The 14,553-nt window shown below is 34.9% G+C and overlaps 1 protein-coding gene across 11 annotated transcripts in view; it reads right to left on the bottom strand.

The window, feature by feature from the left end:
• Positions 1-443: 443 nt before the first annotated feature.
• The window catches only part of RPS6KC1 (ribosomal protein S6 kinase C1), a 123,838-nt gene continuing 109,728 nt past the window's right edge, over positions 444-14,553 (bottom strand). For 8 of the 11 annotated variants that reach the window (XM_036441907.2, XM_036441910.2, XM_036441914.2 and 5 more), the window contains 3 exons: positions 9,187-9,269; positions 8,083-8,178; positions 1,708-2,657 (listed from right to left, as the gene is read on the bottom strand). In XM_036441907.2, the coding sequence (XP_036297800.1) occupies positions 2,547-2,657; positions 8,083-8,178; positions 9,187-9,269 (290 nt within the window). In that variant the 3' untranslated portion in view covers positions 1,708-2,546. Of the gene's footprint in view, positions 1,075-1,707; positions 2,658-8,082; positions 8,179-9,186; positions 9,270-14,553 lie in introns of those variants that run through there. The other 3 variants (XM_036441912.2, XM_036441913.2, XM_036441909.1) reach the window with 2 other exon arrangements.

Below are 14,553 nucleotides of genomic sequence, written 5' to 3'. Positions count from 1 at the left end.
CACACAAAAAAAAAAAACACCGAAATATCCACTGCCAGGTAAATGGCTAAACAAAATGTGGTTTATAGATACAATGAATATTATTCTATCTTAAAAAGGAATGAAATTTTGATATACACTCTGTCATGGATGAACCCTGAAAATATTACACTCAGAAAAACAAATATTGTAAGATTCTGCTTATATGAGAGACCTAGAAAAGTCCAATTCATAGAGGCAGAAAGTAGAATGATGGTTACCAAGGGCTGGGAGAGGGGGAATGGGAAGCTATTGTTTAATGGGTATGAAAGTTTCAGTTTGGGATGATTAAAAGTTCTGAGATGCATAGTGGTGATGGTTGAATAAATATCTGAATGTACTTAATGCCACTAAATTGTAGACTTAAAAGTGGTTAATCATATGTATACCTTACATCAATAAAAAAGTATATCTAATGACAATACTAAGTGGCAAGTTCTTTTATGATCTTGGCCCATAAGACATATGTTCAAAAAAAAAAAATACAACAAAAAAGCAGTATCAGCCCCAGAGCCTTAGAAATATTAATATTTCTAATATACACCATCAAACAAAAAGACTTTGGTTCATCAACCCAAAGCCATTTATCCTGTGTATTCATTACTAAGATAATTAATGTTCACCATTAAATCAGACTATGAATACTACATTTACATTAAGCACACTTTCCAATCAACCAGAGAGAAAGACAGAAATGGAAGCAGTGGAATTGTGTCAACATATTGACACAGCAACCATCTGTTGACATTACTGTCCTCTGAATCCAAGGGACCAAAATCATGTGGTAGGGCAGGGAGCTTCACCTTAGTTGTGAAGCCCTACTTTCATGTCATAGGGCACTTCTGGAAGGAAGCCCTGTAATGGCCAGCTCTAAGTACTTGCAGATTTCCTACTCGTCCTACCAGGAAGTCATTCTTGTGTCTCACCTGCATGAGTTCCTGTTATGAGGCCAGGGGACTGGTGAGTTGAAATCCAGTTCCAGGGACTGATGTCATCTTGATTGAGCTATGATCCTGGTGACCTGTTCCCCATCCTGGTGTTGTTGCAGCCCTTCAGCTGGGGTTCAGGTTATAAGGGGACCGAAAAGGAAAAAGGGGGAGTAGGATAAGAGAAGAAGGAAAAATGCTTGCACATTTCCTTTGTTTCACTAAAGCATTTTCTGCTTCCATTAAATTTGATGGGAGGACCTGGCCAATGGCAGATGGCAGATGCTCTTGGAATAGGGGTGAGCTCTCACACATATCTCAAAATACAAAGGATTAAAACATACAGAAAGCTTTCATTATTTCTGGTAACTGCTAACTTGGAAATAGTGATTTATTCTCTTTTCTTTTAATAAAGTTAAAAAAAACATGCATTAATACTTTTAAAACATTTATAAGTTGTAAACAATGCATAACCACAGGACCTATCTTAGCAACATAAAGAAAAAATACAAATGTTTGGATATGTTCAAATATTCAGATTCTTTCTATGCAATGTCAAGTAGATTAGAATCCTATAAGTAATAAAATAGGATTGCCATTCAATTCCATTTAGATGAGATCCTTTGGTTCTTAGTATACCAAGTCAAAAACTAAAATGAAGTCAAGCATAAGACAGAAAAATTGCTAATTTTCAATATGATTGGGAGAGAAGCCTTGCTTTAAAACAATAAATTTAAGCAATGAAATGAAAGACAGATTTAAATTTTTACCACATTTATTTCACATCATGATTTCTTAGTCCTTATTAAGTTGATACAATATGGGGACATAAATATTCCCTCTTCCCTTTTTTGTTGCATATGTGTTAGTAGGGGTAGGAAGAACATAATATTAGAGAATAGGCCAAGGAAGTGGAAGATAGTCAAAGAGAAGAGAGTGTTTATATGAATCCTTCCATAAGCAGTACCAACCAACCAAGTACAAAGTTGATCCCATGAAGTGTTTTCTTTCCATGTGGACTTCTGAAAGCATGAAATAATTTGGGATCATATTCAACATATATTAATTATATAGCATGGTGATGCAAGTTTCTATCAGACATGATGAGTATATTCTTTTTTTCTCTCAGTTTTTAATCTCCACAGATGACATTATTCACGAAGCACTTTTTATATATTATTCAACACAAATTAACTTGGTCAGATAAACCAATCGTGGTTAGCAGAAAGCATGGTTAGCTGCCATGTAAAGGTCCTCCTGTCAAGTAGCACTTGATTGTACACTTGGAGTTTCATAACAGAGGAAGTTCTTGATGGGCATTCCTTTCAGTTGGGTCTATGATTCATCTGCAACACTGAGTGTCAATACAAAAAGGTCACACCTTCGTTAAAGATTTGTACAAAACCACCTCTTGCAAATGTACTGGTATCTTGTCCAGCTTGTAAGAAATTGTTCTCTGCTAGCCTTTTTATTCTCCGTTTCCTCGAAAGGGCTTTATCCCAATGCTTTGGTGCTTCCAAAGTGGCGGAGGCTGTGCTGCCTCTGTGCTGGGTATGCCTGCCCAGAGAAGATTAAAATGCATGCAGATAACCTGCATTAGGTTCATCTCGTCAGTTCTGCCCAATCCACAGGAGTAAAAAATGGGTGCGACTTGATATCTTCAACGCCAGCAACTCCAGCACCAAGACGCTCCACAGGATTGAACTGCAAGAGCTGAGAAAGAGGATTAGTGACTAACAGGAATCCAATGAGGAAAACAAAATATATGAAAGGAAAGTACTTGTAAATTCAACCCCAGCAGCAAATGAATAGCCAATTGACTATGAAAGGGAGAGGTGTCTAACATCACTCTAGTGGTGGCTTTTCAACTGATTTGAAACACGACCTTGGAGTGGATCACCTTGTTTCTCTCATCCTCATATAGTTATACTTGTGAATTCACAATTCCAAAAGTACAGTGAGACATTATTTTGATATTGCACCAAATTCCGAGAGGTCCAGTTACTCCTTTCTTGACTTGAAAGTTTGGGCAACACAGTAGTAAGTCTTTCAACCCCTAGTGGATTATATGTGTACTACTTCTAAACTTTACCTGAAGTCTGAATTGGCCAATTCGTATTCCAAAATTATTTTCCTTGGAATAGCTGACCCACATAGAATAATTCACTCCAATGAGTAAAACATATTTTGACTTATCCAATATTAGAATTTATGTATAAGTTAATAATATTATATGATCAGAATTGTTGAGTGTGGGAAAAACAAGTAGTCATATACAATTATTGTAGACCATAGGCATGCTGAAAGAATGTGTTTTGAAACATTCACACACCCTCAAATTTTTGTCTCAACAGCTTTAAGGAATAATTTATATAGCATAAAGTATACAAGCATAAGTATACAATTCAATGATTCTCAGTAAAGTTAAGAGTTGCGTAACTGTTACCACTATTCAGTTTTAGAACACTTGGATCACCCTAAAAAGTTTCCTCATGCTGTTTACAGTTAATCCTCACTTCTATCCCCCACCCTAAGCAACCACTGATCTGTTTTCTATCTGTAAACTCGTGGCTACTTCATGTAAATGGAATCATAAAATACATTGTCTTTTATAGCTGCTTTCTTTCACTTTGCATTATATTTTTTTAGAGTCATCCATGTTGTAGCAGGTATCAATAACCCATTCCCTTTATTTCTGAATATTCCACTGTTGGCTGTAAAACGTTTTGTTAATCTAGTCATCATGTTAATGGACATGTGACTTTCCAGGTTGAGGTCAATGAATACAATTGCTGTTAACATTTGTGTATATGTCTCCTTGTGGACTTTCATTTTATCTTATGGGCATTCCTAGATGTGCAATCATAGAGTCACGTGGTAAGTTCATGTTTAGCTTTTACTGCCAAACTTTTCTAAAGTAATTATACCATTTTATATTCCCACCAGTTTCTCTACATCCTTACTAATACTTCCTAGCATCTATCATTTTTATTATAGCCCTTCTAGTGGATATTAGTGGTATCTTATTATGGGTTAATTTGTATTCCCTAATGACTAGTGATGGCATTTTTCATGTTCTTATTAGCATTTCATATAGCTTCCTTGGTAAATCTTTGTCCATTTTTATAATTGAGTTGTCTGCTTGTTGAGATTTTAAGAGTTCTTTATAAATTCTGAATACAAGTCCACTAACAGCTATATGGTTTGCAAATATTTTCTCCCAGTCTGTGGCTTGTTTTTTCCTTTTCTTACTTATGTCTTCAAGTATAAAAGTTTTTTATTTTAATGAAGTCCACCTTATCAATTTTCCTTTTTGTTATCATGTTTAATAACTTTTCCTAATCCAAAGTTATAAAGATTTTCCAGTTTTCTTCTACAATTTTTATAATTTGTGCTCCCAAAGGTCTATGAGCTATTTTGAGTTAATTTTTACATATAATATGAAGGGTCTTAGTTCATTTTGGCTTTACATGTGAATATTTTATTTTCCCAGCACTGTTTGTTGAAAAGACCTTTTCACTATCAAATTATCTTGGCATCTTTAGTGAAAATCAATTGACAATCATGTATGGGTATATTTCTGAACTCTCAATTTCATTCCATTGATTTATATGCCTGTCTTTGCTCTAATAACACAATAAGTAATTACAGTGGTTTTATACTGACTAGAGATCAGGTAGTATGAGTCCTCTAACTCCGTTCTCTTTAAAATTATTTTGCAGCTTTGCCCAGTGGCAGTATCGTACCCAATGAGGTTTACCCAAGGTGCCATTATTACTAACTGAAAACTTAAATTAAAAAAAAGATTATTTTGGACAGTCTAGGTCCCTTGCCTTTTTATGTACATTTTGGAGTCAGCTAAGGTTTCCTAATTTTGCTGATCTTTTCAATGAACCAACTTGTAAATACCTTGATTTTTCTCTTATTTTTCTCTTTTCTATCTCATTGATTTCTGCCTCCTTTCTTCTGCTTGCTTTTTTATAGTTTCTGCTTCTTAAGGTACAAGGTAAGATTTTTACTTGAGATCTTCTTTTCTGACATAGGTGTTTAAAGTCATAAAGTTTCCTCAAAAACTAATTCAGTGCACCCTATAAATTTTTATATAGTGTACATTTGTATTTGCTTTTAGTTCATTAAGAACATTTTCCAGCTTCTCCTGGAATTTTTTTCCTTTCACTCATAGGTTGTATGTCATAGGTGTGTTGTTTAATTTCCAAATTTTTTAAAATGATTTTATTGATTTCAGCGAGCAAGAGAGAGGGAGATATAGAAACATCAATGATAACAGAGAATCACTGATAGGCTGACTCCTGCACAGTCCACACTGGGGATCGAGCCTGCAACAGTGTATGTGCCCTGACTGGGAATCAAACCATAGCCTCCTGGTTCATAGGTCAACGCTCAACCACTGAGCCACACCAGTCCAGCATAAAATATCAAATATTGATAAAATTAACTATGACTATCACATGTTTTTTAATATTTCAGAAAATGTAAATCCTTTCTTCTTTGTTACAATTGGCTTGTCCACCCTCATACTTTCTAAAACATGACCTAATTATGATATTCCAATAGAGGTTCATATTTTCATTTTACTGAAGTCAATTTACTTAGTTCATGGATTCTTCTATAAATTTGCAAGTATAAATCTAGAGGCAAAAGTATAATTGTTTTACTCATGACTATCTTGTTTATTCTGCCATTTTAAATACTATACCAGGCCACAAGAGAGATCATGCAAAGATTCCATTGCTTAAGAGAATATGTCAAATAGTGGCAAATCCAAGATAATCTTTCAACTAACATGCATGCTCTGAGGGTTCGTAAAATATAAGTACTATCCTCTTAAAAAACTGTATTTACTATGTTTACTTTAGTACCATTGCCCTGACTAAGATGACTGAACCATGGATTTTATGAAAGCTAGGAAAAAAGCAAGAAGGTGACAGACCAAAGAGGGGCAATCTCCCCAAAGCAGAATAGTTATTTCCATATAAATCATTCTGTGGGATTTTTTTAAATGGCCTCTATGACCTGTGAGGTAGTGGAAGAGGAAAGTCAAAGTGACAAATGGCTAATCATGCCAAGAGACCCCTCTTCCCTTTCCTGATGATGTTTCCCCAACCTGAGTGGTAGTTTCCTTAGGCAGGCGATGACAGAATGCTGATTTACGATATAAGCAGTAAGTATCCACATTTGGGGATTTAACATACCTTAAGCTTAGTCTCCTTTACAACTCCTTTATAATTTTTAATAAAAATGGGAACAACAGACCTTTATAAATTAATGTGGGAAATTCTATTCTAGATGTTATTCAGGGTGGGGAAAAGTAGGTTTATAGTTGTGAATAGGTAAAACATTGTTTATTCTTGTATTAGTTATTAATTATTGCATTATTTTTCCATAGAACAACTGTAAACCTACTTTTGTCCCACACTGTATAATAATGACTACATCTTTAAAGAAGAGAAACAAAAATTGGCAGTTGCTAGCCTTCTTTAAATTATTTACAAAAAAACACACAAAACCTCATTTTAAATTTACCTTTTTGTACCACAATAAGATGAAATCAAGTGAGTAACTGTCCTTTTCCCATTGAAATTAAATGTTTTATATATATCTTTGCATTATCTCTTAGTTCTTTTGCAAAATGCTTAGGGTATTCTCATCTCAGTATTTACAACCTGGTTATGCTGCTTTATATTTTCAGAATCTTCATAAAGTACAGTTCTGATTCTTTCACTCTTCTGTACAAAAATCTCATGATTTTTTTTCTAAATTAAATACTATCTCTCTATCATGGAATCATGATAATAGAACCCCATGGGAGAATCCCAACTTACCTTTCCACACTCATCACTATATACATCCCACCAAATTGAGTCTTTCAGACTTTTTTCTTTATTTATCCCACCTACCTATTTCTCCCACATCCCACCTTGTCATGCTGAAAACCTCAGGCTCCACAAAAATAACACCCACTACATGAAATGTTCCTTATACTACCCCTGTATCAACAATAACCCCTCTGTATTTTCACTTGCTAAAGTATTCTTTCAACCTGTATGACAGCCTTTATCACATCCATCTGAGATACAGTTTTTCATGTCTTACCTTTACAGCTTACAGCACTATGCCTTGCCTACATCTGTTGAATGGAACCAAAGTCACTCTTCAAGAGTATACTAGGTATTTCTCTTTTTAATATATTATATTAGCTCTTCCTCCCCTTTAAAAAAAAATTATTTTCCCTGATTAAAAAAAATTCATGGTTCATTAAACAAAAACTTTAGTTCTTACATTTTTCAAATAGCTTTTCCCTTTGTATTTTCATAGGAGCATACAGATCCCAGGCCTGACCGTTATTGCTGATTTGCTGTGAGCCCATCATACCACAACACTGACAATCCTCAGTGTACTCACCAAATCCATTATTCAAAACTAGAGGAACATTTTAAATGTAGGGAATCAATTTAAGAAGCTCACCAGAGTTTCAAGCCTACCTCCGAGATACTAAACTTTAATTATCAACTATAACTATCTCTTTCTTCAAAGCAACGAAAAAATGCACTGACACAAATGTCCAAGTTCCATCAATGGATGAAGCTAATTAAGAATGATATAACTGGGCAAGATTTTCTAACACCACTTCTCCCCTATGCAACCTGAGGAGTCTATTTCTAAGTTTATAAATATGGATTAAAGATTGAAAATAGCTATTCACATATAGTTAGAAAATGTAATAGCAAAAATAAAGCAGCTCCAGACAAGCTAAACGCAATACTTAAAAAGACTCCTAGGGGGACACTTTGCATATTAGGTATGTAGATAGGTAGGTAGGTAGGTAGGTAGGTAGGTAGGTAGATAGATAGATAGATAGATAGATAGATAGATAGATAGATAGATATAAACAGACAGACAGATACAATATTAGCCTAGATTTTTGAGAGAAAAAAATTTTAGTACCAATAAGCTTACCAATGCTTAGATAATAGCAGAAACTTGAAGATACACAGTACTAGTTCTGAATTTGCAATCAGTAATGGGTCTTTCTTGCCCAAAATTAATTTAAGGTTTTGGAGCTGCAGGCTGCTAATTTGCGCGTTTGACATACTTGGCCAATAGGTCAATTAGTTACCTGTTGAATAAGTGAGCGAGCCTCTTCAGAGACACAGTCTGGCATGTTCAAAGTAGTGTGAGTAGTTATTCCTGCTGGATGGCACTCAACCAGCGTCTGAAACAATCAATCAGGTACACTTCTTATCCAGGATTTATGGACAGTGAGTACAGAGAACTCAGCAATAGTCTTAACTGAAGGTGTAGCAATCAGCAGTGCTACCTAAGCAGTTTAGGACGAGGGCTCTAAGCCTACAGAACTTCTAACTGGAATAAAGGCAATCAGATAAATCACATCATAAGCTTATATTTCTAGTCCTTTTACCTTATTTATAAAGTGACTCATAAGTAGAAGAGCTTATATTTATACATAAAAACTAAACAGGGACTTTAGATAACTCTAAAAAATTATAATGTATTAAAAACCTTCAAAATTAATTTTATAGAAGTAATTAATTTTGAAGGTTTAAATGTATATATAGGTGATTTGTAAATTCCACAACTATCTTGGGAATTCAGTATTATCTACATATTTAAGATAGAAGACTACTTATAAAACTATGACTGTTCATTTCCTCTGTCTGCTTCCCAGGAGGCAATCTGCACAGTACTCTATTAAAAGTTTACTAACCTCAAATATCTTACTTAAAAGTCATTGATCAGAGAGAGCATAAATACTGACCTAAAGTTAGAACAGATAAGAAAAATTTACAGTATTGAGGAAAAAAAAGTTACCATTCATATCTACATTAATTTTCTTTAAAATGAGAATTCCCTCCTAATTTCAAACAAAATGTTTAAAACATCCAAAGAATTCTAATATATCCTGATATGAACCTTACAGAGTTAACTCTATTTAAAAGTGAATCATAGAAAAAGAAAGTTTAGTTTTATATTTCATTGTGTACTGACATTGTGACTTACAGAATTTTACCACTGATTTATTCAGTGCAATCAACTCTATTTTTTTTATCTGAAATCTTGATAAATTTACTGAATATATATATATCAAAGTTTTTCTTACCTTGTCTCTGATATAAAAATTATAGACAAAGGCTAAATGGTCTCAATTTGAAATCAAGGTAGCATCTGGGTAAACTTATTAAGCGTCCAGGTCACTGCTTACCTTGCCAGTGAGAAGTTCAAAGAGGACAGCGCCCAAACTCCACCAATCACAGGCTTCAGTTTCTTCAGTGATTGCTCCAACCTCTAAACACACCAAAAAAGGTTGATATTAAAATTCCAAAGGTCAATTAAACTTTCAAAATTAACATGTATTAGCAAGGTGACCTTTTTAATGCTGAGAGAGCAAATACTAAATACTACTGGGCTTTCAAAATCCCTGAAAGTTACTTATCCCTTTGATCACCTACTGTGGTTGCATTTTTTTTTTAACACAGTCATATGTTAAATGGAGACATTTTTTTCTTTAGTTGTTAGAGGGACACCTTCAAGATACTATACTTAAAAGTTACATGAATGTACTATTATCAGCATTTTGCCTAATTTTTCAAATTTGAGAAGGTGTAGTCAACTCTACCTAAGAGGTCATATTTTGATTTAAAAACAAAGACTCTACATTCAGAAGGAACTGCAAAAATCATTTAAAGCAGTATTAATTATCCTTGCACAGAATAGAAACCAGAGAGGTGACATTCCTTGTCCAATGTCACATAGTAAATCAGTAACAGAACTAAGACCTAGTTCATAGTATCATCCTTCTCTTATATAATTGTTTTCAACTAAAGGAGGAGCATGTGCAATGCAGATTTACCCACTTTGTTATTACAAGTACAGAGAGATATGTTGTTTTAAGCCACAACTGAAACTATGGGCTAAGATAAGAGATTTTAGAGTGTCTACAAATTACAATTTTATCTGTGTTAATCCCTCTCTCATCAGCACAAGTTCTTTAAATGTAATATGAATTCTCAGGTGTCATCTTTCAGGTTTCTCCACAAATCTGCAAAAACTCCTCATTTCACCATTTCTGAGGCTTTTACACCTTAAGTCATGTTTGATGTATTTTTACCCTTTCCTAATGACATTCAGTTAATTACAAAGCCACACACACACACACACACACACACACACACACAAACGTATGTGTATATATATAGGCACATCCTTATGATAGAATACTATTACATAAGCATTTAAAATGATGTATTCGTGCAAGGTTTAAGTATTAATATATTATATAAGTCAACATCTGGATATATTAAATTTAAAAAAAACAAGCTATAAAACAACAGGGTTCTAATTTTAAAATCATGTTGTTGTTTTTTAAAGATTGGTGAGAAAATATGACAAAATATTTTAGTGGTTTGCCTCTGTGTGAGAGTTTTACTTTCATTCCATGCTTCTTAGCCTATATGAATATCCAAGTGGTACAATTTTATTTTATTTTTTAAATATATTTTTATTGATTTCAGAAAGGAAGGGAGAGGGAGAGAGACAGAAATATCAATGTTAGAGAATCACTGATCAACTGCCTCCTGCATGTCCCTACTGGCGATCAAGCCCACAACCTGGGCATGTGCCCTGACCAGGAATCAAACTGGTCTCCTGGTTCATGAGTTCACACTCAGCCACTGAGCCACACTAGCCAGCACAAGTGGTACAACTTAAATGTATAACCAGATGACATGAAAACATTCAGGCTTGTTGAAGTAGGGATGACAAAGCTATAAGTAGGTCAATCCTGCCCGAAACTTTCCTGGCTACATGGTTTCCCCCACAATTTGAATGTTACTATACATTTCAGAGAAATGAACTAGAAATCAGAAGTCCTGGACTAAGAGCTTTGAGGAAGTCACTTGATCTCATTCATAATATGAAGGTTAGTTCTGAGAGTCTCTATGTTAAGTGTAGCTCTACATTCTATAGTTTGGACACCCAAGGATTTCCTAAAACAGTGATTTACTTTAAGAAAAGTTCATTGGGCTCTCATTCAAAGTGCTTATCGTATCCCTCCAAGATTCAAATACACTGCCCACACCCATTCCCAAGTCTCCCACTGCACATTTCCCTCCAGTTTAAGCAGTCAAATCATCCTCTTCCTATCCAAAATTCTGAAATGGCTTCTCATTGACCATTAAATAACATTCACATGTATACAGTCAGACCTCCACAATGAGGTATCACTCTTATCAGCATATATAAACAGCACAAACTAGACTCTAAGCTAGGCACTAGGCATTAACCCTCCATGTGCTGGCCACATGTTAAATAATTTGAAACTAAAATGACATAGGTTGTGGTTTTATCTTTTAGGGTTTTTTTTTTCCTCAAGAATTCAAGTTATTCCATTTTCTTTAATTATACAGCAAGTACTACATATCACTTAGTTTTATAATATATGTGATATCTGTTCACTAGTCAAGATCCAAAATCATCGGTCAGTCATCTATTTTGAATATGATACCAATAAGTCTCACATTCTGTGTTGCTGTGCTCATAGTAGGTACACACAATAATGATCATTGCAACACTAAAATAGCAGTTAACATTTATTGACTACTTACTATATGTAAGGAACTATAATATGTCTAATATTTTGCATGCATTATTTAACATTTCCAACCAAATTTATGAAACCTTATTTGGGTAGGGTGCCTTTGGAGACTATAGTAACTGAGTGCCCTGGGAAAAGAGGAACATCTGACCCAATCAAAAGTGAAAATTAATAAGATGATTTTATAGGGTCTAGCATGCCCCAAAAAGCTCTAGACTAAAGCCATATGCCAACTCTGCTCAGAAAGGTTTCCTGTTAGGACTGAGCAGAGGGCCACTGAAATAAGGCTCCATAATGTAATCGATGGCTAGCAATTTATAAAGATCTTTTTAAATTCAACCAAAGGTACAAGTGTCATTACCAGTGCAGCCTAGACCATCAAAGGGGACATGTTAAGCTAGTTTCCCATATCACTGCTGGGATTTGGAGTGGGTCTGGGGGTGAGAAGGTGTGGGGGTGGGGATGAAATGTGTGTGTGTGTGTGAGGGGGGGGGAGAGGGGGAGATAATTGAAACTACCAAATAAGCACAGTACATCTTACTGAGCATAAAGCCTTTTATATGTGTGGAAGGGAGCTGGATATTGTTTTACCATTAAAAGAAACTGAGATCTATTATAGAACATAATGTAAAATTTACATGGATTTGCAAGATAAAACACTTCAAAGGAACTTCAGGATCACATTTCACTAGTCCCCTGGGGTACCGATATCATATTGCCTCTACAGTCAGAAGTACTTGGGTAGAAAAGTTTGAGAAGCACTTCAAGAGATAGACAAGGTATATTCCTTTATTGATTTCTGTGAACATGCTCAACTAAGGAGTCTGAGTACTGGGTTCATTGGTTTTATCTGCTTTGAAATCCCTCGCAATTTTCTGCCCGAATCTTTAAACAGATAGATAATGACCAACATACTGCATCGAATGTGAACTGCCACAGTGTCTGAATATTTCCTATTAGCATAATATTATTATACATTAGCCCTAATTCTAATTCTTAGATTAAAATTGTAAAGATATACCCTGGAATTGAATTGCCAAAAAGAAGCCTAAGGCTGTGTGGTTGTCAAAAGCACTTCTCTAAGACTGCTTTACTTGCAAAATCTATATAAAAAGTTTAAACATAAACCAAGAATACTGATTTATATATAAAGCTACACAATAGTTGCTACAAACACCAGGCAAATAGTCAGTAGATGTGACTAACTTCAAAAGTAGAAAACTTATAGAAATAAAGACCAAATAAGTTTGTGAAGCTATTTTCAGAATAAAATATGGTGAAGCTGAGAAATCCCTTTAAACTCCTACCTTACATTTTTTAAACCCTAAAAAAAAAAAAGAAAAAAAAAAAGCAGAAACATTTTAAAAGATAAATTCTACCAGTTTTGTCAATTTTCAAAATATTTTTCTTATAACACCCAAGTGTTAAGTTTCCATGCGTGTCCCCTTCACTGCCACTACATTCTACATTTGCAATTTCCAGTGGCTTTATTCTGCACAAGTGTAGCAGTACTACAAGCATCGAACAAAATGATTGGGGGGAAATAAACTATTCCATAAGAAAATAAAACGAATTTCCAGATTTCTTCCCATCTAACCTCAAAAAACGATGGTGATATCAAAGAATCCTAGATATTCTTCTTTTGAGTCGAAGAAATGTACTGATAGACAGGGCTCGAGCTATGCTGCTCTGTGAGCCTGGCTTGGCTCCGTGTGCTACTAAGCTTCTTGGAAAATGAGGACAGCCAGACCTCTAACATTCTTCCTACCTGTAATTTTATGATTCTGAAAGTGTTTTCAAAAGTACTCATGAGCCTTTCTCATAACTTTTCTCCTCTCCATTAACTTAAGATGCCCAAGGAGTGGGATTATGCTAAAATGAGCTAGCAATGCTCAATTTTCCTCTTTCTCCTTTCTAGACCCAACCACTCTTCCTTTTCTCTAAGAGACCTGGTGGCAAGTGAAATGAATCAGTGTCAATAAACCTGTTATTATCTTTCAATGTAATGGAGACAGAATCAGCTCCAGGATAAATTTCCAATCATCTAGAATTTTAAGGAAATCAAATACATGTGAACAGTTTAGTAAAATTCTAGAACTTCCCTTTAGTACAATGATCATATTCTAACACAACAAAGAACCTTACTGAGTCATACTCTTATTCCACAAGTGAATAAACGAGTTCACATAACAATAAAACTATCGCAACGTAAAATGTACTTTGACTACAGTGATTTCACTCACGTTCAACACCTCATAGAACACTCTTCAACAAGCCAGGGTATTTTTCAAAAAAAATTATGCTACCTTGGTAACCCATGTTGTCAAAAGGCTTGCTAAAACATAGGAGAGTTTTATAGTCTTTATAATAATCAGAGTTTACTGAGTCTTCCTCCTATAGCCCAAAATAATCATGTTAACCTGACCCCAAAACCGTAACTATGATAAGCCTCACTCCTGAAAAGTAAAAAAGTATAAAAACAGCTTGCACTCAGGAAACCCTAAAGTGTCTATATCTGTATGAGAAGTGAAGGGAAAAAACAAAGTATCCACCCAGACTTGAGGCAGTAGGAAAGACACGGGACAGACCATCTGATCTCAGCACTACAGACATCATACAGGGTATCCACAGGCTTAGGCCCTGCCTTTTAGGACTACATGATTTAAATTACATAGACCTGTTAAAGACATGACTCAGAAATAACCAAAGATAATGCTAAAACTATGATGGAAATTTTATAGAAAATGGAAAAAGCTAGAGCATGCATCTCAGACTCAAGCTTTAAATAAAGACTAACCTTTCTACAAAGCTTCATGAAGAAGAATCATCTCACATTTCAAGCAACTGGGGTGCCCTCGGCATCCCAAACTCACTCTTTAAGAGACATTCCTGTTACAATGCAGGATAAATCAGAGACCCTCATGGTACACAGGCAGGCCTGTGCGGGTTTGTCCAGGTACACCTACAAACTGGTGA

The sequence above is a fragment of the Pipistrellus kuhlii genome, unplaced genomic scaffold, assembly GCF_014108245.1.
Source record: "Pipistrellus kuhlii isolate mPipKuh1 unplaced genomic scaffold, mPipKuh1.p scaffold_m20_p_18, whole genome shotgun sequence".
Lineage (NCBI taxonomy): Eukaryota > Metazoa > Chordata > Mammalia > Chiroptera > Vespertilionidae > Pipistrellus > Pipistrellus kuhlii.
This window is presented reverse-complemented; position numbering and strand designations above follow the sequence as displayed.